This window comes from Salvelinus namaycush, chromosome 32 (genome assembly GCF_016432855.1).
Source record: "Salvelinus namaycush isolate Seneca chromosome 32, SaNama_1.0, whole genome shotgun sequence".
Taxonomy (NCBI): Eukaryota; Metazoa; Chordata; class Actinopteri; order Salmoniformes; family Salmonidae; genus Salvelinus; species Salvelinus namaycush.
Genome location: NC_052338.1, coordinates 21,035,187 through 21,063,124, shown reverse-complemented (window position 1 = coordinate 21,063,124; position 27,938 = coordinate 21,035,187). Strand labels below are relative to the sequence as shown.

General features: G+C 42.7%; 1 protein-coding gene across 1 annotated transcript; it reads left to right on the top strand.

The window, feature by feature from the left end:
• The first annotated feature begins 576 nt into the window (after positions 1 to 576).
• LOC120027342 (four and a half LIM domains protein 3-like) lies at positions 577 to 26,098 on the top strand. The gene is made up of 6 exons (XM_038972259.1): positions 577 to 751; positions 20,167 to 20,346; positions 21,392 to 21,566; positions 23,279 to 23,448; positions 23,599 to 23,785; positions 24,366 to 26,098. The coding sequence occupies exons 2-6, from the start codon at positions 20,191 to 20,193 to the stop codon at positions 24,524 to 24,526; spliced, it is 849 nt and encodes a 282-aa protein (XP_038828187.1). The 5' UTR covers positions 577 to 751; positions 20,167 to 20,190; the 3' UTR covers positions 24,527 to 26,098.
• Positions 26,099 to 27,938: the final 1,840 nt, after the last annotated feature.

Here is a 27,938-nt window from a genome sequence, read left to right as displayed (position 1 = left end):
GTAGTAGAGTGTACTTCCAGTAGTTATCTACACCACTACATGGCAAAAAAGTAATTAACTAGTGAAAACACTACCTAGATTTGAATTTAGTTAAACTACCACCAAGCTAATGCAAAATGTAGTTAAATTACTAGTTGAACTACTTGAACTACTTGTAGTTCACTACTTCTTTACACTGGTTAGTGAGATACACGACCTGGTTCCAGATCTGCTTGTTCTCTTGTCAACTCCATTGGTAATTGTCAAGCCAAGCACAGCATGACAATAATGGGTGACAAGGAGTTAACATGGTAGTACAGACTGGCACTAACATAACACAGGTATGAAGAACAAAAAGATACAGGTTGATGAGTCAGTCGTCTGTGATCCAGAAGGTACAGTAGGGAGCAGTCTACGGTTCACGTTTGACTTTTACATTCAAGTCAAAAACACAGCTTTAACAATGACAACATAGAGATTTTGTCTAAACAAACATAGACTTCCAAAGTAAATGAATAGCTCAGTAAAAAAAAATGTGTCTGTGCCACTTGAAATTACCTGTGCGTCTGTGCCTCCGCAGTAAAGCGAGAAGCGACATTTCTGTAGGGCGTGTTTTTACGCGCTTGCCTGATGCTGTTGCGCACGGGAGGTAGTAAGCTACACAATGCATTTCACATTCGTTGAAGTTGAGAAGGGTTCAGCACTGCGTCGGATCTTGACTTGTCAATATTTGGAGTCAATTTTGCTGCCAGAGAAAAGCTGCAAGCTACAGGTTGGTGACTGAAACAAATAAACTACATTTGACAAAGTTCCCTGACACGAAAGGAGCTGTAAATTGGTGGTATGATATTTTACAATCATTTGTATGAGTTTTATAACAAATAATAACAAAATTATGAGAGCCGATAAGATCAATATTTGATTGAAAACGAGATTAAGTGAACAGTCTTGTTTATTCTTACTTTTACTTGTCTACATTTTAGTCAATAAAGCACCTGGATAATACAGTTGGTGATGCGAATCGAGTCACCTGTCGAATCGTCCGTTATTAGACCCTTCAGTTCTAGCCTACTGACTATTTTATCTGATAAAATGTGTTATATGTTAACTATTGTCATAAATTGAGAAAGGTATTTATGCTTATTTTTATCAAGGGAACAGAAATTCGCGTGACGTTTTAGGTCAAGATATCTGGACACTCGACGTCCACAAGACAGGTCACAGCTCGAGAGATCTTTCACACAACTCACCTGTGTCTCAGACAGTACAGTATTCGAGCTGAGAAACTCTTTGATACTCTATCATACACACACGATTCGACATGAAGCAGATGCACAAACACATTTATTGTTGTTTTTTGTTGGACAGAGAATGGAATTTGTCTTCTCTCTCTCTCATGCTCTCTCATGCTCTCTCTCGGTTATTTGTCCTCTTTAACTCTCTTTACACTTTATACATCCTGTTGCACAGATTCTTAGCATCTGTCCCTTCTCTCCCAAGGAACTGGACTGACAGGATATATCGTAGGATGTAGCCTAATGTGACTTTAGAATGAGGAAACTAACTGAGGGATGTTGGGGGTTGGGGTTAGTTGCCTTGGACAGAGGCACACAAGTTTATAATTGATACCTAAGACCACACCACAACAATACCAGCAGACCATTTTGAACCGGTATGATTTAAAGAGAGAACAGGGAGTCTTTTGAAGAGACGAGCCTCTCTGTAACAGTTGCCCCCAAGTCAATCTCTCTGTTTGAATTTCATGGATTCTGACACATTAATGTTGAACAATAACACACATAACATATTATTTGCTCACACATTCAAACTAAGAGCTTGATTAACAGTGTCTTGATATGGTGGGGGGAGACATTGTATAACAGGAAGAAGACAGTTTAATATACACTGTTGTTTTCAACTGTTTTACTTTTGTGTGATTTTCTGGCCTTATCGGCATCGCAATAAAAACTGGTAGGACAAATGCTGTGTAGGACACCTATGCAGCCATCTCAATTAGCCAACATCCTTAAGAGTAATGTCATGTCTTATACTTAAGATTGCAAGTATTATTTTCCCAGACACTCACCATCGTTGGCACCAAATGGAATAGTTTCTGCATGTATTCAGCAAACTCTATATCCATGTCATCATGTGAGTTCGACGCACTTTGGGTGTAATTAACATAGCTCTTTGATTACTTCAACAATTGGCTTTTTATGAGGAGTCTTTCCCTGTGAGTAACCAGCAATGTGGTGGCAACCAAAAAGAACTGCTTCATTATTTTTAGAAAAGGAGGAATTTGCCGTTTTTAGAACAGAGGGAGGATGGAAGAAAAATGCATTTGCTGTTTTTTTCAATCCCAACATTGGACCCACCACATGATTCTGCCACATTCTGACCACAGTCTCATTCCTCTGACATTCTTCTCATTGGGGAAGGTTGGGTCTGTGTACAATCATTGGAGCAGAGCCAAACGGTTTCCAGGACTTCTGGAGATGGACAAGTCTTTCCCAGGCTGGGAATACATCGTTAATAGTAACTTATTCCCCATATAGTGCACTACTTTTGGAATAGTGCCATTTGGGACATACCCTGGTACGGGCTCAGGCCATAATTAGGGACATTGACCCATAGGTTGTAAATGATTCATTATCATTATCACACTGTTGTTTGTGTTTCCATTTCCTCCTTGCCTGGCTGGTTCTAGAGTGTCACTTTTCCCACCATGAACAGCAGCAATGGAAGATTTAAAAGGAGTTGGGATGTGAGCTCAGAGTTATGCCCTCCTGTCTCTTTCCCCCTTCTTTCTCTCTCTCTCTTTCTCTTTCTTTTTCTCTTTCTCTTTCTCTTTCTCTTTCTCTTTCTCTTTCTCTTTCTAATGGATTTGGTCCCATTCATTCATTGTCTCCAGAAACATGTGCATTCCACTCCATCTCATACTTCCTCAAACTCCCTCTCTCCCAACAAAATTCTGTTTGGGGTCTAGAACCATTTGTCTCAACAGTCCTAAAGTGCTTACACATGTAGATGTTACTCAAAAACAAAGACAAATAAATCTTACAGCATTCATGAAACAAAGGCAACAGGCTGTAGGGTCGCCAGGGGCTCTGGGAAAATAAACGCCATTGATACTATTAACACCCGGGGCCTGGGGTTGGATGGATGCTCGCTCTACTGGCTACCAGCATCTGATGCTGGGAAAATATGTTTACATGCATATTTGTTTTGGATAATGACTGACTGCTGATTGTGCACATCAAGCAAACTTTATTTATTTATTCTTTGGCCGAATTCCCACTGCAAAATAATCCAAATGAAACATAGCCTGTTGCCAAAAGCAACTTTGCTTCAGAAGAGGATGCTAGTGACGTTTCCTGCCTTCTTATCTCCATGACTACCTTTTAATAGATATAGGAGATTATATGTATTCCCCCTTTCAATTGATTTTCATCAGTTTATCTTCTAATTTAAAGCACATATTTGTTGTTATCTTTACTAGACTGACTTCTACACCATGTCATACTCAGGCCTTTCCTTTTCTTTGTTCATGAAGATAGCATAGGTCTACCACACAGAGCGAAGAAGGCCTTGGCACAGTGACGTCTTTTTATTTGTTGTCAGATTTGGCCTTTTGTTTTAGTACACACCAGAGGTGGTGCGGGAGGGATGTAGTTCTAAGAAGGTTTTCAGCTGCATCTTGCGTTGTTCCCTACGGGGCATAAACAGCCAGCTGGGGGCCCAAAGCTAAACACAGCCAAGCACGTACCCTCTCATTCATTTTGCTTTTATTGTTCCTCAAAGGGCAGGTAAAAGATTACAGGCTCAGTTTGTCTGTGTTAATGTCAGCAAGGGATTTTTTCATTACTACCCTACGAGCAGGTGGAGTCTGTGTTTGTCATTAAATTCAGATCAGAATGAAGATTAGGTAAAGTCTTCACTTGTCTTGAGTTGATATTATCATCATCGCCCAGTTTGTGTTTCCCAGTGCAATTTTGTCTCTTTTCAACACATTGATTCAAGTGATCTCCCAAGGACATTGGTAAAGGAATGTTGGACTTGGTCGATGTTCAATTATCCAAAACGAGATGTTTTGCAAACTGTGTCTCAAAACATCCCGTTTGGAATGTTGATACAGACAGACATTGCATATCAACTTGATGAGAGCTACCTCTGTTCATTTTGGTTTGTGTGTGCGTGCAGGCAGCTAACAGTGCTTTCTGATCCGGCAGGAAGTCAGTCACTTCACATTGGGTCTCTTTGTACTGGGATAAAAGAGAGAGGGAGCAGTCATCCGACCGATGGCTGTAAGGGACAAGCCTTTCCTTTTTTTCTGGCAGAATTTACTGCCCCAACCATGAACATTTTACTAAAGCTACAGGAGCTTTTAATGTGTTTATAGCACCTTTTAAAGCCCATCAATATCATTCTCTGTGGGCTGTGTTGTGTGACCCAAAAAAGTCTGACAAAATGTGAACTGTTCTGGGCAGGAACATTATTAAACATAGGCTAATCCGGTTTCATGATAAATAAATATAAAAGTAAAGTGGGGTAACTATTAAATGACAGCTGACAGTGTGATCACGCTCTCTGTAGCCCATGTGAGTAAGACCTTTAAACAGGTTAACATTCACTTGACCCAGTCATTCCCTGACCCAGTCTGTAATACCTACGTGTTTCAAGAAGACCAACGTAGTCCCTGTGCCCAGGAAAGCCAAGGTAAATTATTATTAGCCCTTAACATTCACTTCTGTAGCCATGAAATGCTTTGAAAGGATGGTCATGGCTCACATCAACACCATCATCCCAGACACCCTGTACCCACTCCAAATCGCATACCGCCCCAACAGATCCACATATTACGCTATCTCTATTGTACTCCACACTGCCCTCTCCCACCTGGACAAGAGGAACACCTGTGTGAGAATGCTGTTCATTTAATACAGCTCAGCGTTCAACACCATAGTGCCTTCCAAGCTCATCACTAAGCTAAGGACCCTGAGGTTGAACACCTCCCTCTGCAACTGGATCCTGAACTTCCTGACGGGCCGCCCCAGGTGGTGAGAGTAGGCAACCACACATCTGCCACGCTGACCCTCAACACAGGGGCCCCTCAGGGGTACGTGCTTACTCCCCTCCTGTACACCCTGTTCACCCACGACTGCGTGGCCCGCACATCTCCAACGCCATCATTAAGTTTTCTGACGACATGACGGTGGTAGGCCTGATCATCGCCGACAACGATATAGGTAGGGGGTCAGAGACCTGGTAGTGTGGTGCCAGGACAACAACCTCTCCCTCAACATCAGTAAGACAAAGGAGCTCATCATGAACTATGGGAAACGGAGGGCCGAGCACGCCCCCATTCACATTAACGGGGCTGTAGTGGAGCGGGTCGAGAGCTTCAAGTACCTTGGTGTCCACATCACTAAGGATCTATCATGGTCCACACACACCAACACAGTCGTAAAGAGGGCACAACAACGCTTCTTCCCTCTCAAAAGGCTGAAAAGATTTGGCATGGGCCCTCAGATCCTCAAAAGGTTCTACAGCTGCACCATTGAGACCATCTTGACTGGCTACATCACAGCTTGTTATGGCTACTGCTTGGCATCCGTACGCAAAGGCGCTACAGAGAGTAATGCGTATGACCCAGTACATCACTGGGTCCGAGCTCCCTGCCATCCATGTGGTGACAGAGGAAGGCCCTATGAATGGTCAAAGACTCCAGCCACCCAAGTCATAGACTCTTCTCTCTGCTACCGCATGGCAAGCAGTACCAATTCACGAAGTCTGGAACCAACAGGACCCTGAGCTTCTAACACCAAGCCATAAGACTTCTAAATAATTAAACAAATCGATACGCAGACTATCTACATTGACCTGTTTTCCACCAACTTTGTTGGACTCATCACATACAGCACAGTCAAAAGTTTGGATACCTACTCATTCCAGGGTTTTTATTTATTTTTACTATTTTTCTACATTGTAGAATAATAGTGAAGACTTCAAAACTATGAAATATCACATATGGAATCATGCAGTAACCAAAAAAGTGTTAAACAAATCAAAATATATTTGACATTCTTCAAAGTAGGCACCCTTTGCCTTGGTGACAGCTTTGCTTACTCTTGGCATTCTCTCAACCAGCTTAATGAGGAATGCTTTTCCAACAGTCTTGAAGGAGTTCCCACATATGCTGAGCACTTGTTGGCTGCTTTTCCTTCACTCTGCGGTCTGACTCATCCCAAACCATCTCAATTGGGTTGAGGTCGGGTGATTGTGGAGGCCAGGTCATCTGATGCAGCACTCCATCACTCTACTTGGTCAAATATCTGGAGCCTGGAGGTGTGTTTTGGGTCATTGTCCTAATGATAGTCCCACTAAGCGCTAACCAGATGGGATGGCGTATTGCTGCAGAATGCTGTGGAAGCCATGCTGGTTAAGTGTACATTGAATTATAACTACATCACCAACAGTGTCACCAGCAAAGCACTCCCACAACATCACACCTCCTCCTCCATGCTTCACGGTGGGAAACACACATGCGGAGATCATCCGTTCACCTACTCTGCGTCTCACAAAGACACGGCAGTTGGAACCAAAAATCTTAAATTTGGACTCATCAGACCAAAGGACAGATTTCCACCGGTCTAATGTCCATTGCTCGCAGTGGTGGAAAAAGTACCCAATTGTCATATTTGAGTAAAAGTAAAGATACCTTAAAAGAAAATGACTCAAGTCAAAGTGAAAGTCACCCAGTAAAATACTACTTGAGTAAAAGTCTAAAAGTATTTGGTTTTAAATATACTTAAGCATCAAAAGTAAATGTAATCACTAAAATATACTTAAGTATCAAAAGTAAAAGTAAAAGTATAAATCATTTCAAATTCCTTATATTATGCAACCCAGACGGCATGATTTTCTTGTTTTTTAAATTTACGGATAGCCAGGGGCACACTTCAACAGTCAGACATAATTTACAAACGAAGCATTTGTATATAGTGAGTCTGCCAGATCAGAAGCAGTGGGGATAACCAGGGATATTCTCTTGATAAGTGCGTGAATGAGACCATTTTTGTGTCTGGCTAAGCATTCACAATGTAACGAGTACTTTTGGGTGTCAGGGAAAATGTAAGGAGTAAAAAGTACATTATTTTCTTTAGGAATGTAGTGGAGTAAAAGTAAAAGTTGTCAAAAATATAAATAATAAAGTACAGATACCCACAAGAACTACTTAAGTAGTACTTTAAAGTATTTTTATTTAAGTACTGTACACCACTGATTGCTCGTGTTTCTTGGCCCAAGCAAGTCTTCTTCTTATTGATGTCCTTTAGTAGTGTTTTTGTTGTTGATGCAGCAATTCGACCATGGAGACCTGATTCACATACTGTAGTTTATGTTGAGATGTGTCTGTTACTTGAACTCTGTGAAGCATTTATTTGGGCTGCAATTTCTGAGGCAGGTAACACTAATGAACTTATCCTCCGCAGCAGAGGTAACTCTGGGTCTTCCTTTCCTGTGGCGGTCCTCATGATAGCGCCTGATGGTTTTTGCGACTGCACTTGAAGAAACTTTCAAAGTGAAATTTTCCGCATTGACTGACCTTCATGTCTTAAAGTAATGATGGACTGTCGTCTTTGCTTATTTGAGCTGTTCTTTACATAATATGGACTTGGTCTTAGGGCTATCTGACTTGGTCATAGGGCTATCTTCTGTATACCACCCCTACCTGGTCACGACACAACTGATTGGTTTAAGCGCATTAAGAAGAAAATAAATTCCACAATTTAACTTTTAACAAGGCATACCTGTTAATTGAAATGAATTTCAGGTGACTACCTCATGAAGCTGGTTGTGAGAATGCCAAGATAATAAAGAAAACCCTTTGAATTAGTAGGTGTGTCCAAGCTTTTGACTGGTACTGTATGAATTTAGGGTTGGATCAGAATCACTGGTATAATCACTGGCCAGAACGGAGAATTAAGTAAAACCACAAGTCCAAATTCCTATCTCTATCGATGGTTAATTTAGGAAAGCGCCGATTCTAGCTAGCTAGCCACCAGAGGACAACAACACAACAAGATGCATTTTCTTTCTGTCAAGAATGACATTTGACTTGTGATGTGATTGGTCTGAACTCTTTCTGACAAGACAGCATCAGATATTCTGCACATACTGAGACAAAGGGGCGCAGTTTTGTTCAATCGGATCCTTTCTCCGGTGAGGTACATTCAGCCTCTTGTGAATGGCAGGAAATGTATGAAACACAGAGTCGAAAGATAAATAACGTTGTTTCTTTTTTTCTTGGTCAATTTTTTGGGGAAGCCTGGCTTCCCCTTGGCATCCATGAATACATGCCACTGGTGTAGAGGGAGTGATCAGAACGCAACTGAGTGAGCGAGACACGGAGGTGAAAGGGAGTTTAATTAATAATAAGTAATGTTTGATTCATGGCTTGGTTTCTTTATTGTTTTACCCCACAAATACACATGTACAAATGGAACATTAAAGTCAAAGCAAATTAATGTTGTCTTCAAGACAAAAGTTTTACCCAATAGTTTTACAGTATTTGAAAAAATATATATATCTGGTTAAAGATCAAGTTTTGACGTCCGTTCGAGTGCTCAAGTACTCGATACTCATGCCCATCCCTATAAAATAATATTGTTCCTTGAGTTTTGTTGAGTTTAGAGTGACGAAAAATAGCTAGCTAACAGCTAACTCCTCTCTCAAGTCTCATCATTGAGACCAGCAACAGAATGAATGCAGCGCGAAAAGCGCAGGGAGCGAGGGACAGACAGAGACGAGCAGCTAATGGATACTAACAAAGAAAGGTTTTTCTGATTTCGGGCAGAGCCTTAAATTTGGCAAAAGCAATCTGGCCTGTGTAGGGTTGGGCCTGAACGCTGCATGCATGGGTAGGACTCAGGCATAAAATTAATGCTTGTGCAGGGCTCGAATTTGAATGTTAGTGGAAAGCGCAATACATCACCCAGCACATGTCAACAAGCACAACCAGCTGAGGAGTCTTTTTTTGAATCCTAGGAAGAAACTGGTAATGTTATCATAGGCTACCTACACACTACTGTAGGATTGTTCCATTTCATACAAAGACTCCTTTCTCTTAGCTCTTGCTCCTAGGTGTCATGGGGTTTCATCATGGAACATTCTGGTTTGTAAAGCATAGGGCACACTAGACTCCTCTGCTGGGAAAATAAACACACAGGGTGCATCCCAAATGGATCCCTATTCCCTTTATAGTACACTACTTTTGACCAGAGCCCCATTGGTCCTGCAGTAGAACTCACATGGCTCATGCAGTTACAACTGGCTCCGCACTCTGAAGAAAATGTCAGGTTAGAAAGAAAATAACTTCAGAGAACCTTGAAGGGACAGAGAGTGGCCTGGTCTGTTGTTGGGCCATGTGGGAGACGAAAAGGGAGAGTATGTTTTGCTGTCTTGCTCACAGTACAAAGCCTTCAGAGTTGATGACTCCGATTAATCTTTCACCAGCGTGGACAATATATCTGAAGAATATCCAGGTGTCCGCTGTGGCTGGAGGTGCGAAATGCAGAGTTATAACAGAAGTGTGCTAGGAGAGAAAAACACGTGTCCCACTGATGGATTTCTGTTTGACTTAACCACTCACTGGGAGCAGGACGCAGAGACACAGATACATTTATATACACTGAACAAAAATATAAACGCAACATGCAACAATTTCCAAGATTTTACTGAGTTACAGTTCATATAAGGAAATCAGTACATTTAAATAAACTCATTAGGTCACAAGCTATGCATTTCAACTGACTGGGCAGGGGTGCAGCCATGGATGGGCCTGGGATGGCATAGGCCCACCCACTTGGCAGCCAGGCCCACTAACTAATAGGGATGTAAACAAATTTGTGCACAAAATATGAGAGAAATAAGCTTTTTGTGGATACATAACATTTTTGGGATCTTTTATTTCAGCTCATGAAACATGGGACCAACACTTTACATGTTACGTTTATATTTCTGTTCAGTGAAGGGTAGGTCCAATCCATCTGTGGCTCCGAAAACAATGATGCTAGCCAGCTACTCTGTGTTACGATATGTGTACGTGTGTGTACTTGTATTTGTATGTGCCCATCCTGCTGTTCATTCTTTTACTCCTTGCTCTATTTTTGAGGCATTCCCTCTAAATCGTTTCTATACCCGGGTCACGTTCATGTGTAACACGACCATCAGTCATAAGGATGAGGAACCACAGAGGGAGTGTATCCATGCCGACGTGGCTCATTCAGGGTCAGTCATCTCCTCTACAGCTGGAAAGGACATGCTGTTTGGGAATAGCTCTTTGTAGTTCAGTAGCTCTTACAATAACAGAACGGTCTGGACATTGCATAAATGAGCCGAAATTGAGTTTAAACAAAGATATAAATATTGTCCGTGGGTGGGTAGACGCAATAGATAAAAAATTATCCAACAGAAAGGGCGTGGTTTGTATTTTGATTTTGGTCAGACATATACATTTTTATGGTTAACATTTTTATCACTTTCAAAAGATAGAAAGGAATGTCATAATGCTTATACTTGTCGACACAAGTATAACGTATTTGCAGATGTCATGCTGTGTGGGGACTATGCCCAGAAGGAAGGCCATTGTTGTATCAGTGCAGTGGTTTTAGGGATGGATGAACTAGAATAGCTAGAAGCCTAACCTCTTGAGAGACATTAGCAGGGGAAGTCAAGCTGATTTCCACCGCTCTCACAATAAACGGACATGAAACAGATATGGAGTTTGATGGACTTGTCTGTTTTGTGTTCCGTCCAAGTGTCTTTGACCTTGTAAAGCCTCAAACCTCTTCAGGCTGATGCAGCCTAGCTGATGGGGGAGGAGGATATGGCTGAATGTTCCCATTACAAATGCTCTGCTGCTATGACATTTTGTGGAGGTTAGCCAAGTTTTCAGTTGCTTGATTATAAACAAAAGAGACAAATAGGGTGGATAAAACAGAAGTTGTTCTTTCGCCAAGTCTTCTGTCTTGTGTGCTTGCCATCGTGTATAAATGGTGGCAATAATGGTAAATAAAGTCTGAGGCTAGTCATTTGAATGGCACGTACACCCCACTGCTGAGCCGACTCCTTAATTGACCAGACGCAAATAACTTGTGGGTTCTAGTACATTTAACTCAATACCTGTAAAAAACAACCGCAACTGTGGGATGGAATTCCTTTCATGAGCAATGGTTGATTCCCCCTTGTTTTATATCAAGCCAACCCTGTGTGTGCAAAATGCATTTCCAAGAAATGAGGTCTGCTTCATTAGGAACTCCATGTCTGCGTGCCAAATGGGACCCAATTCCCTATAAAGTGCACTACATTTGGCCAGAGTCCTTTGGGTCCTGGTCAAAAGTAGTGCATTATACAGGTATAGGGAATAGGGTGCCATTTGGGATGCAACCCAGTTCTTGGGTTCAATCACCACTAGGACATGGAGCCTGTGAGGCTGTGACTTCAGCTCTGTCTGCTGAGTGGGAGCTGCTAAACCCTTCACCCCAGAGCTTTCCCTTCCATTCACTCCCCCTTTAAAACCTACCGCCTGAATCTCCGGTGCACATCATTGAACCCACAACCCTTCTCCGCGCTCCTTGCTTTTTGACATTCTGAAAGCATTTCAAGGGTGTTCTTTTCCTTGAAAAGAGGGAAAATATAATAAACAAAATGTCTTCCAAGAGAAACATTTATGTGTCTGCCTTTAGAGTCTCTGTCAATGCCATGTTCCTGACAATGTTTTCTTGAGCCTGTTTTACCTGAACTCTTGAGACTTTTCTCCACTCATGTAATTCCAACCTTTATCCCCCCACTTTTGCTACTCTACACTATGTATGCTTCCCAAATGGCACCCTATTCCCTATATAGTGCACTACTTTTGATCAGGGCCCATATGGTTCTGGTCAAAGTAGTGTACTATGTAGGAAATAGGGTGCCATTTGAGACACAACCCATATGTACCCTGTTGGACCCTATTTGCCCTTCCCGTTCCATAGGAAAGCTACTGGGGTACATGTATCTGACCTCGTGTCACATACTCTAGCAGCTCCCTACAGACTTAAGAAGTAGCCAGAGGGTGTTATGATTGTCTCAGTATAGTAGAGCTGTCAGGCGTATTTCCACCCCGTCCTCCCTATTCACCATATGAGATGTCAATCACCTGATTAGAACATGTAATCAGGAATGTTTCCCAGGGTGAATCAGGGGCCTTGGCAGCCTGGGTGCCAGATCTGTTTATGTTCTCTTGTCAACTTCTTATGGAATTGTAATGCAAAACCTTGTTTGGCTTGACAATAAAAATGAAGTGTTCAAAATCACAGATCTGGGACCAGGCTAGGACCTTGGAGGTTCATGGTGTCTAAACAGCAATAAGTTAAGCTGATCTGTTAGTATGCCGCTGACAGAATGTGCAAGGGCAGTGTGTGCAATATGTATTATGTATTTGGTTGTACGAGACGTGTACAACATGTATGACATGGGTAACGTGCAATGTATGTACTACAGTGCATTTGGAAAGTATTCAGACCTCTTGACTTTTTCCACATTTTGTTACAGCCTTATTCGAAAATTGATGAAATGGTTTTCCCCCTCTTATAAATCTACACACAATATACCATAATGACGAAGCAAAAACAGTATTTTAGAAAATGTTGCACATTTGTAAAAAACAAACAACTGAAATATTACATAAGTATTCAGACCATTTACTCAGTACTTAGTTGAAGCACCTTTGGCAGTGATTACAGCCTCAAGTCTTCTTGGGTATGACACCACAAGCTTGGCACACCTGAATTTGGGGAGTTTCTCCCATTCTTCTCTGCAGATTCTCTCAAGCTCTGTCAATTTGGATGGGGAGCGTCACTGCACAGCTATTTTCAGGTCTTTCCAGAGATGTTCGATCGGGTTCAAGTCCGGGCTCTGGCTGGGCCACTCAAGGTCATTCCGAGACTTGTCCCGAAGCCACTCCTGCATTGTCTTGGCTATGTGCCTAGGGTCGCTGTCCTGTTGGAAGGTGAACCTTCACCCCAGTCTGAGGTCCTGAGCGCTCTGGAGCAGGTTTTCATCAAGGACCTCTCTGTACTTTGCTTCGTTCATCTTTCCCTCAATCCTGACTAATCTCCTAGTCCCTGCCACTGAAAAACATCCCCACAGCTTGATGTTGCCACCCCCATGCTTCACCATAGGGAATGTGCCAGGTTTCCTCCAGATGTGATGTTTGGCATTCAGGCCAAAGAGTTCAATCTTGTTTCATCAGACTAGAGAATCTTGTTTCTCATGGTCTGAGAGTCCTTTAGGTGCCTTTTGGCAAACGCCAAGCGGGTTGTCATGTGCCTATTAGTGAGGAGTGGCTTCCATCTGGCCACTCTACCATAAAGGCCTGATTGGTGGAGTGCTGCAGAGGTGGTTGTCCTTCTAGAAGGTTCTCCCATCTCCACAGAGGAACACTGGAGCTCTGTCAGAGTGACCATTGGGTTCTTGTTCACCTCCCTGACCAAGGCCCTTCTCCCCCAAATGCTCAGTTTGGCCAGCTCTAGGAAGAGTTTTGGTGGTTCCAAACTTCTTCCATTTAAGAATGATGGAGGCCACTGGGATCTTGGGGGCCTTCAATGCTGCAGACATTTTTTGGTACCCTTCCCCAGATCTGTGCCTCGACATAATCCTGTCTCGGAGCTCTACGGACAATTCCTTCGACCTCATTGGTTGGTTTTTGCTCTGACATGCACTGTCAACTGTTGGACCTTATATAGACAGGTGTGTGCCTTTCCAAATGATGTCCAATCAATTGAATTTACCACAGGTGGATTCAAATGAAGTTGTAGAAAGATCTCAAGGATGATCAATGGAAACAGGATGCACCTGAGCTCAATTTCGAGTCTCATAGTAAAGGGTCTGAATACTTATGTAAATAAGGTATTTCTGTTTTTTTATTTTTAATACATTTGTAAACATTTATAAAAAACTGTTTTCATTATGGGCTATTGTGTGTAGATTGATGAGGAACAATTTGTAATTAATACAATTTAGAATAAGGCTGTAATGTAACAAAATTTGGAAAAAGTCAAGGGGTCTGAATACTTTCCGTATGTTGTGTGTGTTTTGTACAGTGTCAATTTTGTATACAGCAGTAGACAAATGCCCCCTCTGGGGCATTAAAGGTCGTCCTATCCTACTGTTGACTGGTTGCCTTGGATACTTACTTGTAGGTACATACATTTTTTTTGTTGCATGGGAATCTATCTCTCGCTCTTCTCTCTCTCTCTCTCTCTCTCTCTCTCTCTCTCTCTCTCTCTCTCTCTCTCTCTCTCTCTCTCTCTCTCTCTCTCTCTCTCTCTCTCTCTCTTTCTTTCTCTCTCTCTTTCTTTCTCTCTCTCTCTCAATTTCATTTTAAGGGTGTTTTTGGCATGGAAAACCTATGTTAACATTGCCAAAGCAAGTGAACTAGATAATAAACAAAAGTGAAATAAACAATAAAAATTAACAGTAAACATTACATTCACAAAAGTGAGTGACAAAAAATAATTAAGACATTACAAATGTCATATTACGTGCAAATAGTTAAAGTACAAAAGGGAAAATAAATAAACATAAATATGGGTTGTTTTTACAATGGAGTTTGTTCCTCACTGGTTGCCCTTTTCTTCTGGCAACAGGTCACTAATATTGCTGCTGTGATTGCACACTGGTATTTCACCCAATAGATATGGGAGTTTATCAGAATTGGGTTTGTTTTTTAATTCTTTGTGGATTTGTGTAATCTGAGGGAAATATGTCTCTAATATGGTCATACATTTGGCAGGATGTTAGGAAGTGCAGCTCAGTTTCCACCTCATTTTGTGGGCAGTGTGTACTGTTTTCTCAAGAGCCAAGTCTGCCTACTGCGGCCTTTCTCAATAGCAAGGCTATGCTCACTGAATCTGTACATAGGCAAAGCTTTCCTTAAGTTTGATTCAGTCACAGTGGTCATGTATTCTGCCACTGTGACTGTTTAGGGCCAAATAGCATTCTAGTTTGCTCTGTATTTTTGTAAATTCTTTCCAATGTGTCAAGTAATTATCTTTTTGTTTTCTCATGATTTGGTCTAATTGTCTAATTGTGTTGCTGTCCTGGGGCTCTGCGGGGTCTGTTTGTGTTTGTGAACAGAGCCCCAGGACCAGCTTGCTTAGGGGGCTCTTCTCCAGGTTCATCTCAATGTAGGTGATGGCTTTGTAATGGAAGGTTTGGGAATCGCTTCCTTTAAGGTGGTTGTAGAATTTACCTGCTCTTTTCTGGATTTTGATAGTTAGCGGGTATCGGCCTAATTCTGCTCTGCATGCATTATTTGGTGTTCTACGTTGTACACAGAGGATATTTTTTTCAGAATTCTGCATGCAAAGTCTCAATTTGGTGTTTGTCCCATTTTGTGAATGTTTGGTTGGTGAGCGGACCCCAGACCTCACAACCATTAAAGAAATGGGTTCTATAACTGATTCAAGTATTTTTAGCCAGATCCTAATTGGTATGTCGAATTTTATGTTCCTTTTAAAGGCATAGAAGGCCCTTCTTGCCTTGTCTCTCAGCATGTTCACAGGTTTGTGGAAGTTACCTGTGGTGCTGATGTTTAGGCCGAGTTATGTACAGTTTTTTGTGTGCTGTAGGGCAACGGTGCCCTAGATGGAATTTGTATTGGTGGTCTTGATAACTGGACCTTTTTTGGAACACCATTATTTTTGTCTTACTGAGATTTACTGTCAGGTCTGACAGAATCTGTGCAGAAGATCTAGGTGCTGCTGTAGGCCCTGCTTGGTTGGGGACAGAAGCACCAGATTATTAGCAAACATGACGTGGATGCTACACTACAGGACTGTTTTGCTAGCACAGACTGGAATATGTTCCGTGATTCATCCAACGGCATTGAGGAATACATCACCTCAGTCATCGGCTTCATCAATAAGTGCATTGATGACGTTGTCCCTACAGTGACTGTACGTACATATCCCAACCAGAAGCCATGGATTACAGGCAAAATCTGCATTGAGCTAATTGCTAGAGCTGCCGCTTTCAAGGAGCGGAAGACTAATCCGGACGCTTATAAGAAATCCCGCTGTGCCCTCAGACGAACCATCAAACAAGCAAAGCGTCAATACAGGATTAAGATTTAATCCTACTACACTGACTCTGACACTCACCGGATGTGGCAAGGCTTGAAAACTATTACGGACTACAAAGGGAAACCCAGACGCGAGCTGCCCAGTGACGCGAGCCTACCAGACGAGCTAAATGCCTTTTATGCTCGCTTCGAGGCAAGCAACACTGAAGCATGCACGAGCGCACCAGCTGTTCTGGATGACTGTGTGATAACGCTCTCGGTAGCCGATGTGAACAAAACCTTTAAACAGGTGAACATTCACAAAGCCGCTGGGCCAGACGGATTACCAGGATGTGTATTCAGAGCATGCGCGGACCAACTGTCAAGTGTCTTCACTGACATTTTCAACCTCTCCCTGACCGAGTCTGTAATACCTACATGTTTCAAGCAAACCACCATAGTCCCTGTGCCCAAGGAAGCCAATGTAACCTGCCTAAATGATTACCGCCCCGTGGCACTCACGTCGGTAGCCTGAAGTGCTTTGAAAGGCTGGTCATGGCTCACATCCTAGACACCCTAGACCCACTCCAATTCGCAAACCGCCCCAACAGATCCACAGATGACGCAATCTCAATCGCACTCCACACTTCCCTTTCTCACCTGGACAAAAGGAACACCTATGTGAGAATGCTGTTCATTGACTACAGCTCAGCATTCAACACCATAGTGCCCACGAAGCTCATCACTAAGCTAAGGACTCTGGGACTAAACACCTCCCTCTGCAACTGGATCCTGGACTTCCTGACGGGCCGTCCCCAGGTGGTAAGAGTAGGCAACAACATGTCTGCCACGCTGATCCTTAACACTGGGGCCCCTCAGGGGTGTGTACTTAGTCCCCTCCTTTATTCCCTGTTCACCCACGACTGCATGGCCAAACACGACTCCAACACCATCATTAAGTTTGCTGACGACACAACAGCCTGATCACTGACAACGATGAGACGGCCTATAGGGAAGAGGTTAGAGAACTGGCAGTTTGGTGCCAGGACAACAACCTCTCCCTGAATGTGAGCAAGACAAAGGAGCTGATCGTAGACTACAGGAAAAGGCGGGCCGAACAGGCCCCCATTAACATCGATGGGGCTGTAGTGGAGCGGGTCGAGAGTTTCAAGTTCCTTGGTGTCCACATCACCCACAAACGATCATGGTCTGAACATACCAAGCCAGTCGTGAAGGGGGCACGACAAAACCTTTTCCCCCTCAGGAGACTGAAAAGATTTGGCATGGGTCCCCAGATCCTCAAAAGGTTCTACAGCTGCACCATCGAGAGCATCCTGACCGGTTGCATCACCGTATGGTCTGGCAACTGCTCGGCATCTGACCGTAAGGTGCTACAGAGGGTAGTGCGAACGGCCCAGTACATCACTGGGGCCAAGCTTCCTGCCATCCAGGACCTATATAATAGGCGGTGTCAGAGGAAAGCCCATAAAATTGTCAGAGACTCCAGTCACCCAAGTTATAGACTGTATTCTCCGCGCCAAGTCTAGGATCAAAAGGCTCCTCAACAGCTTCTACCCCCAAGCCATAAGACTGCTGAAAAATTCATAAAGTCACCACCGGACAATTTACATTAACCTCCCCTCCCCTCCCTTCCCTTGTGTACACTGCTGCTACTCGCTGTTTGTTTGTTACCTATGCATAGTCATTTCGCCCCCACCTACAGGTACAGATTACCTCAACTAGCCTGTACCCCAGCACACTGACTCGGTACCGGTTCCCCTTGTATATAGCCTCGTTATTGTTATTCTTATTGTGTTACTTTTTATTTTAGTCTACTTGGTAAATATTTTCTTCTTCTTGAACTGCACTGTTGGTTAAGGGCTTGTAAGTAAGCATAAAGTCTACACTTGTTGTATTCGGCGCATGTGACAAATAAAGTTTGATTTGATTTGAAACAGTAGACATTTGACTTCAGATTCTAGTAGGGTGAGGCCGGGTGCTGCAGACTGTTCTAGTGCCCTCACCAATTCATTGATATATATGTTGAAGAGGGTGGGGCTTAAGCTGCATCCCTGTCTCATCCCACGGCCCTGTAGAAAGAAATGTGTGTTTTTTGCCAATTTTAACCGCACACTCGTTGTTTGCGTACATGGATTTTATAATGTTGTATGTTTTTCCCCCAACACCACTTTCCATCAATTTGTATAGCAGACCCTCATGCCAAATTGAGTCAAAAGCTTTTTTGAAATCAACAAAGCATGAGAAGACTTTGCCTTTGTTTTGTTTGTTTGTCAATTAGGGTGTGCAGGGTGAATACGTGGTCTGTCGTATGGTAATTTGGTAAAATGCCAATTTGACATTTGCTCAATACATTGTGTTCACTGAGGAAATGTATGAGTCTGCTATTAATGATAATGCCAAGGATTTTCCCAAGGTTGCTGTGACGCATATCCCATGGTAGTTATTGGGGTCAAATATGTCTCCGGTTTTGTGGATTGGGGTGATCAATCCTTGGTTACAAATATTGGAGAAGATGCCAGAGCCAATGATGATGTTAGACTTTAAGTATAGCCAATTAAAATGTGTGGTCTGTATATTTTATTATTTCATTGATGATACCATCAACACCACAGGCCTTTTTGGGTTGGAGGGTTTGTATTTTGTCCTGTAGTTCATTCAATGTAATTGGAGAATCCAGTGGGTTCTGGTAGTGTTTAATAGTTGATTCTAAGATTTGTATTTGATCATGTATATGTTTTTGCTGTTTGTTCTTTGTTATAGGGCCAAAAAGATTTGAGAAGTGGTTTACCCATACATCTCTGTTTTGGATAGCTAACTCTTCGTGTTGTTGTTTGTTTAGTGTTTTCCAATTTTCCCAGACGTGGTTAAAGTCTATGGATTTTTAATTACATTGAGCTGATTTCTGACGTGCTGTTCCTTCTTTTTCCGTAGTGTATTTCTGTATTGTTTTAGTGATCCACCATAGTGAAGGCGTAGGCTCAGGTTTTCTGGGTCTCTGTGTTTTTGGTTGGATAGGTTTCTCAATTTCTTTCTTAGATTTTTGCATTCTTCATCAAACCATTTGTCATTGTTGCTAATTTTCTTCAGTTTTTTGTTTGAATTTTTTTTTGATTTGATAGGGAAGCTGAAAGCTGAAATGTACTGTTTAGGTTTTTTACTTCGAAGTTTACACCTTCACTATTGCAGTGGAATGTTTTGACCAGGAAGTTGTCTAAAAGGGTTACAATTTGTTGTTGCCTAATTGTTTTTTGGTAGGTTTCCACACTACTTTCCTTCCATCTATAGCATTTCTTAATATTATTCCATTCCTTTGGCTTTGATGCCTCATGATTGAATATTGCTCTGTTCAAGTAGACTGTGATTTTGCTGTGATCTGATAGGGGTGTCAGTGGGCTGACTGTGAACGCTCTGAGAGACTCTGGGTTGAGGTCAGTGATAAAGTAGTCTACAGTACTACTGCCAAGAGATGAGCTATACGTGTAACTACCATAGAAGTCCCCTCGAAGCCTACCATTGACTATGTACATACCCAGTGTGTGAAAGAGCTGCACGAGTTGTGACCAGTTTTTGTTGATTACGTTGTCGTAGTTGCGCCTAGGGGGAATATGTGGGAGGGAATGCTGTCACCTCCAGGTATGTGTTTGTCTGTTTGTGCTGAGGATGTCAGGTTCTTGTCCAGTTCTGGAATGTAGGTCGCCACAGACTAGTACATGTCCATGGGCATGGAAATGATTAATTTCCCCCTACAGGATGGAGAAGCTGTATGGGGATGGGGATTCTGGTGGGGGTAGCACACAGGAGGACATTTTTCTCAGTTTCTAGCCAACCAAATGTAAAATCTTCCTGTTTTGATGAATTTAATAGAGTGAATTAGGCCTGCTCTATACCAAATTAGCATGTTTCATGTAGGATGACAATGTCTGTATTAATGATTTCTTTCTCTCTCCTCTCTCTCACTCCCCTCACTGCCCCTCCCCCCTCACACGTTCACAGCGCTGTCCTCCTTCCCCTCCTCCTTTGCTCAGCAAACGTTCACTCACTGTGGTTGTGATGTTTCCTTTCAGGAGGTGAATCAGGGATAAGACAACATGAGTGACCGTTTTGACTGTGGCGAGTGCAAGGAGTCCCTGTACGGACGCAAATACATCCAAGTGGAGGACGTTCCCCACTGCATCCCCTGCTATGACCGCCTGTATGCCAACACATGTCAGGAGTGCAAGGAGCTCATCGCACACAATGCACGGGTAAGCATAAACTGTATGATCTGTCTTTGTGTGTGTGGGTGTAAATGTGTTTAGCATATGTTGTGTGTATGAATGTGTTTACATGTGGCAAGTGGGTGTTTTCTGTCTACAGTTGTTTGAATGTGTGCTCACTTCTGAGGTTTTACTTCTGTGTACGTACACGAGTGTGTGCGTGTGTGTATGTGTGCGTGTCCTTGTCCATCTGTTCAGTTATAATGGCTTCTAAAGAGCTGGAGTTCTTGGAAAACACAACTTTCCTGCTCTTTTGGCTAGTACCAAGACATCTGAAAATCCCCTTTGAGCTGCTCCAGGCTGACATTAAGGCCTTTTGGTTAGAGTCAAATGAAAACACAGGGCTGAAGGGAACACCCTTAGACGCCACGGGGCATGGGTGACCCCTGAGTTATGGACTCTCTCAGAGGGACTGGCAGTAAATAAATCTCCTGTTAGCTTTGGCCCTCCTCCTCCTCCACACAATAATAACAGCACTCCTCCCTCTCTGTCCAATTCCCTTTTACTAACACTGTGAAAACCCACCAACGTGTCAAATAAAATGGATTATTATTGTTTTCACCCCAAACATAAAGCGAGACATTAATCATGTGATGTGTGTTAACAGTGTTTGCTTGCACTACAGTTGATCTGGAATATAAGAGGTGGATTATAAAAAAATCTCTTTGTGGACACTGTTTCAATATTTACTCAAATGGTTTAGATTGAAGTTAGAGTTATTCACTAAAACCTCCTTGTTAACAGATCTAATCTAGCTCATTGTCATATAAACATAAATGATTAATGTGAACCAGAGAAGGCTGGTGGGTGGAGATGTAGAAGGACGGGCTCATCGTAATGGCTGGAATGGAAGGAACGGAAAGAAAAGGTATCAAACACATCAAACACATGGTTTCCATTTCCACTCCAGCTATTACAATGAGCCTCGGCCCACCAGCTACCATTAACATGAATGGTCTTTCAATCCAAATATTTCGGACTCTGACCTGTCTTGCCTGGGTCCATCCCTCTCACTCCTCCTCTCCCTCTCCAGGAGCTGTTCTATGAGGACAGACATTACCATGAACACTGTTTCCGTTGTTTTCGCTGCGACCGCTCCCTGGCAGACGAGCCCTTCACCAGCCAGGAGGAGGCGCTGCTGTGCAACGACTGCTACTGCAATGAGTTCTCCTCCAAGTGTGTGGCCTGCGACAAGACCGTTATGCCAGGTACACAAACCTGATACTGTTTACCATGATTAGTAGGAGGTACTAATCGAAACTCTCAAAAACGTGCAGGGATACATGACAACATAACACAACACCAGTGGAGGCTGCTGAGGGAAGCAAATGGAATGGCATCAAATCATGTGTTTGATATATTTGACAACATTCCAGTACCATTACCACGAGCCCTTCCTCCTGTGCACAACACCCTTTGACATTATTGAGCTGAGTCGAGCTGAGCTGTACTGCGCTAGGCTGGTTACACATCCATCATAGTTGCTGTGGCATAAAAGTGCATTAAAAAGACCTTACTGGTGATGCTTTGGCCTGTGGTTACTCAACTCCTGTTCTCACACCTACAGATGTTGGATCTTAATTTGATCACACTGTTGCAAGAGAACTTTTCCGCAATGCAGGATATTAGAACTTGTAGTGTATTTGAGGTTTAAAAAGGCTTCTAAAGTTTGTAATTTAGTTTCCTGTTGTAGCAAACTGGCTCAAATTAAGATCCTATATCTGTATCAATGCCAGGTGTGTAATACCTGGGAAACCTCTGTCATGGGTATTACAGAGTAAGCAGCACTGCTTCAGTCAGTGTCACTAAAGGGAAAACGTAGGGGTTCTCACATCCAGTCGTGGACGGCATCGTATGTGTCCCAAATGGCACCCTATTCCCTATGTAGTGCACTACCTTCAGGGCCCTGGTCAAAAGTAGTGCACTACGTAGGGAATAGTTTGCCATTTGGGACATTACCATAAAAAGGCGAATGCATTTTTGTTGTTGAGCAGCTAGGGTGTGACACAGCTTAGATGTGACATTGCAATTGTCTGCTCGCTCGACTGAAAGTGCCTTACTGTTGAATTCTGGCCCCAGGGTCTTTGTGACTGCATGGCAGCATTACGCTATCAGCGGGTGTGGGTGTCAGATGACTGCAAATTACATAGGGTTTAATCTGGACAAGGTGGGGTGGGGTGGGGTGTTATTTCTCCACAGTTTCTGCAGAACTGAGCAGTCGTTTTGTTAGGTTTCTGTAGTGGAACGCAGTTAAACACTACACTGTGCCCTCGCCCTTTTAAAAAATTCAGGCGGTTCCACGTTCCACTGGCCGACCTCCCCACGTGCGCATTTCAGGTCCCAAAGCTCGTAAAACAAGAGCAATGATTAAGAGGTCTGATGTTCATTTTCATAGGAATGGCTCGCTTTTTTATTTTGGCTACTTTTATTACCTACTTGGAGGAAGTGTGTATTTGTGGAAGACCAAACTGCACACGCTTAAAGTCAGAAGTTCCAATAACAGTCACCCATAAACCATAATTCTGAAATACCTCCAGAGCCATTCGGCCCTGACTGGATGTAACACCACACAAGCGTTCTTGATGGTAAAATCCTGTAATATTATTTATACTTTATGAGATGACTGGGAGATATATTGAGTCTGTGTACAAACAGGTTCAGTTATTACTGAATCATCCTGTTTTGGCAATAGCAGTAGTGCGAGCACTTGGAGATTATGCAATGCTGAGGTTGGACAATCTAACCCAGAACTAAAGTGGCTGACATGGCACACAAACTTGGGATGACTACTCAGATGATGACTCTTGCAGACAGACTGAATTATACAAAACCTGTCTGTGTCTCTTGCTCTCTCTCTCTCTCTCTTCTTTCTCTCTCTCTCCTCCCTATCTATCCCCCCTCTCCCTCCTCCCTCTGTCAGGCTCAAAGAAGTTGGAGTATGAGGGCTCTGCATGGCACGAGAACTGCTTTGTGTGCCATGGCTGTGAGAAGCCCATCGGTGCCCAGTCCTTCATCCCAGACAAAGACCACTACTACTGTGTACCGTGCTACGAGGGCAGGTTCGCCCCGCGGTGCAGCCACTGCAAAAAGGTGAACCAGGGTCTCCTCAAATCAACTGCAAACCTTCATTATCCTCTCCCTGTCACTGTTAGTGACATGCTCACAGTAGTTGATAGGTTCCTTGTGAAAAAGACTTGCTAGATCAAGTGGGTGAGGTTGATGGGTATGTATCCTCCGTAGGCACTGGCAACAGGGGGTGTGAGCTACAAGGATGAGACGTGGCACAAAGAGTGTTTCGTGTGCACAGGATGCAAGATCCCACTGGCCGGCCAGCCCTTCACCTCCCAGGGAGACACGCCCTACTGCGTCAAGTGCTTCAGCAGCATCTACGCACAGAAGTGTGCCTCCTGTAACTCGCCCATCACAGGTTAGTACATTCTCCATTCGACTAGATAATATGGATTGATTTGAGACACTGTTTTGTCCTTTAATGGAACCTTATATAGCCCATAGAGCTCTGTTCAAAATGAGTGCACTATAGAGGTAATAGAGTGCCATTTGGGATGCACTCAATGTCTTCCCCATTATGTCACTTTGTACCAACCCAGGCAAATGCCAGAGCACAGACGTACTGTAAATATACTAGTAAGGCTTGTGGCTATGTTTAGAATGCCAATGTTTCAATTAAACACAGGGACCTCTAAGACCTGGCAGATCCTCAGCAGGGCTATTATTGTAGCCAACCATAGAATAACCCACAGAACTTAATGTTCAGAATGTCATTTCTTTGTGTTATGTAATGTCTCTCTTACTGCCCAACTGTCAATCCAGGTGAGAGTCAAAGGTCTCTTTGCAGACGTAGACTATGTCCCAAATGGCACCCTATTCACTTTATAGTGAACTACTTTTGACTAGGGTCCATAGGGCTATATAGGAAATAAGGTGCCATTTGAAACGCAACCGTATTCTATTATAGATGCTAACGAGTGTGTTTTATTTCCCTCCAGGGTTTGGCGAGGGGAAGTATATTTCTTTCCAGGATCGTCAATGGCACCAGCCCTGCTTCAAGTGCTCCCGCTGCTCTGTCTCTCTGGTTGGGGCTGGCTTCTTCCCCGACCGTGACCAGATCCTGTGTGGAGACTGCAACAACAACCAAGAAGACCAATGAGAATCACTGTCTTCGTCCTTCAACTGCACCTGACCAATCACAAATGTACAGTAATAGCTAACAAGTTTGTAACACAGTGGTGTCCACTTCCAGGTTTGTTAACATCTACAGTACAGTACAGAGAGCATCTAAACCTCAACATATTAAAGCAAACACTACATTTTATACTACATCACCTTAAATATATTTATATAAATATATTTTTTAAATTAAATCAGCGTTGCATGTATTCTATGTTGTTAAACTGCCTTTACAACATAAAGCACATTGAAATGTATGTTTAAAGTCAGCAAATAACACAAGTATGATGTAACTAAAGCTTTTCCTCTTGTAATTTGTAATATATTTTTGCACACAAATACATTAAATCCGAAAGTATCCGAAAGTATCGTACGATCCGAAAGTATCGTACATATTAATGCACCTGACCTGGGCTCTGCTGAAATATGGTGTTAGTGATGCACATATAGTGTGAACTAAATATTTGAAGTGCCTTAACAGCTGTATTTTATTGCAGCAATATAAAAAATGATCCAAATGTTGTCAGAGCTCAGCTTGTCAATAATATTAAACTTTTTTTTTCCCACCTTTGTATTATTTTATATAAACCAAGATTGCCTTTCTTGCCTTGTTTTTGTATGCTGTATTGTAACTATTGTGTAGTGTTACTACTCTAAAGAAATAAAGCGTAATTTATTTACTGTAATAATAACGCAACTGGATCAGAATACTGTATTTGTAAAGATGAATATATTCTATTTCTCAAATGGGCCAAAAGAAACCCTTCATAAGTCTTCTGATGAGAACAGCCTTCAGACTTCTGCGTACATTACACATGACTTTCCTTACTCAACCCTGGGTGTGAACAGATTTGTTCATTTTTACATTGATTGTGCCAGGGTGGTGGTGCCCAGTGGCCACTCCCTGGAATCCAGTGAGGGTTCAGGCAGACCAACACAAAACACATTGTAGCAGAGGTACAAACTGTCCAAAAAAGGCTGATTGAATCTTTATTCAATGTGGAATGTAGTTTTCTTCAAAATACCCAATGACTTGCTAAAGCCACTTTTTGATAATGGGCTGTAAAAAGCTTTACACGGTCTACGCAATGGATCCAACAGTTCTACGTACTGTTGTGCTCTGTAGCTCCGTTTGCGTAGACTTTGAATATACTAAGCATGGCACTATGGCAACTTCATAGCACTATGAAGAAAAGCCCATGCCCTCCATATGTAGCTCACAAGACTACAGAGAACAAAAAGTAGCTGGCCTTTTAAACCAAGTTGTTTCTACAGGTAAAAACAGATATGTTGGGTCACGTGGGTCGAAAGCGAGACACAAGACTGTTCACACATTCATACAGGCTTGACAACCCCATGTGTGTAGTAAGTTCAACTGAAGTTGACAGGAAGTGAGGGGCCTAGCCTCGGAAGTCGCAAGTGCATGTGCTTGAGGAGCCACCCCTCTGGGACCAGTGTCAACACCCAGGTCAATGCAGTGTGTATGCATCAGTCAAGAATGGGGCTGATAAAGACTTACATGTGCATGATTCCTATATGCATGATTTCCAGGAACTGGAAATGACAAATAATAGTAATAGATTAAAATGTATCTCTTGTTCAAAACAGTACATGTGTGTTTTGTGTCCATGCTTACTGACCCATGTCGAAGAGCCCACATTTTAAATACTAACTGCGACACAAGCTTGATTCTCATCGCAACAAAAGCCTATCAGATGAGATCAACAATCTATCAAAAAAATCAAGGGCAATGTTGTTGTGCGTTTTTAAATATTTTTTTCCCATGACTTCTCCTGGAAGATGGCTGACCCTGTTTGCGGAGACGTTAAAAAGTGGCCTTGTTTGGTCCCACAAGGACTATCAGCCAGGGTTGTGGCCACAACACCCAAAGAGATCTGAGCATCATAGACTAGTTGATCTGGGGCTTTGTCCCTATAGGGCTCTGGTCAAAAGGAGTTTACTATATAGGGAATAGGATGCCAATTGGGACACAGACTGGGGCTGGGGATGCAGTCAACAGGCCCCACCGAAACCTATTCAACAGTTCTGCCGGTGGCAGCTGCAAAATAAATCAGGTTCACATAATGTGACCCCCTACAGGCCATCACTGAGATATAGGCCTCACATGATGCACTAGGGTCTGTAACAGGATACATTCACAACACAATATACTGTGCTAGAAGTACTCTTGTCCCCAGTAGGCGCTCTCTACAATTGAGCCTGGGGACAGGGTTATACTACAAGTAATCTCAGAACACAGAACCAAATCTCATGAGAATGCTGGCCAGCTACTTGATTTGGTTTTTAACATTTATGTTAAAAGTCTGTCACAAGAGAGTACATACTGGAACCAGTTATACAACTAGTGCCATTTCGAGGAATCCAGTTGTTCCGGAACATTAGTCTTTAGTTTATGAATTTCCTGTACTGGCTGGAATCAAAATAGAAATGGCCCGACCCTGTAGTAATTGTATTTTTCAAGCTGCTTCGCACAATCTATTGTTCCGACCAGAATGTTTTGGATGGAGCATAAAACAACAACTGACAGATCATATTGCTACAATAGAACACAGAGTAACATTTTTATCTATGACACATGATTGAGTCATGGACTGAAATGTGACCTGCTCTAACCACAAACTTATCATGTCAGACTCCATGGCTGCAGACATGGGAAGTGACAGGGAGGGGAGGACATGTATTTGGACTAGACAGTGTGGTTTGGATAGAGAAGGGAAAGAAGTATGTCATTTGAAATACACCATCATTCTTCATGAGGGATTATGAGTGAGGTAAAAGCTAGAGGATAAAATGAAACCCATTTGTTAGAGAAAAACCCAAATCTTTCTCCCCCAAGTCCCTACACCAACAATAATACCCAAAGCAAGAAGAGCTGTAGGCCTAACCTTGGAAAGTAGCAGCAGCTAAAAATAAATATAGTAATTCTATAGTACATTCCAAATGAAACGTGACTAACATGGTGTGGAGGGAGAATAGCATAAAACCGAAGAATGCATTCTAGGGATTGATTTATTCCAGACAGCCTCTCCATCATTAATGTCAGCAGTTTAGCTTTGCCTGGGTGTCTCCAGAGAGATGATGCTTGGAACCATTCATACCATGCCCCAAATGTCACACTATTCCCTATATAGGGCAACTACTTTTGACCAGGGCCTATAGGGCTTTGGTCAAAAGTAGTGCACTATGTAGGGAATAGAGTGCCATTGGGGACTCAACCTGTGACTAATGTGGAAGTCACTACATCCTAATGGGTCAGTGTTCTGACTAACCTCACTGATGTAATGCACATGACAGAACTGAGGGATACTGTATATGACTTGAACACTGTTGAATGCTTCTGTTCTGAGTCAAGACTGAGGTGTACAGGCTGT

What these genes read in the sequence shown, in the direction of transcription:
- LOC120027342 (XM_038972259.1), top strand. Translation starts at nt 20,191, where the DNA reads ATGAGTGACCGTTTTGACTGTGGCGAGTGCAAGGAGTCCCTGTACGGA. An exon ending in TCATCGCACACAATGCACGG is followed by an intron (nt 20,347 to 21,391) that starts GTAAGCATAAAC and finishes CTCCCTCTCCAG; the next exon opens with GAGCTGTTCTATGAGGACAG. An exon ending in CTGTAACTCGCCCATCACAG is followed by an intron (nt 23,786 to 24,365) that starts GTTAGTACATTC and finishes ATTTCCCTCCAG; the next exon opens with GGTTTGGCGAGGGGAAGTAT.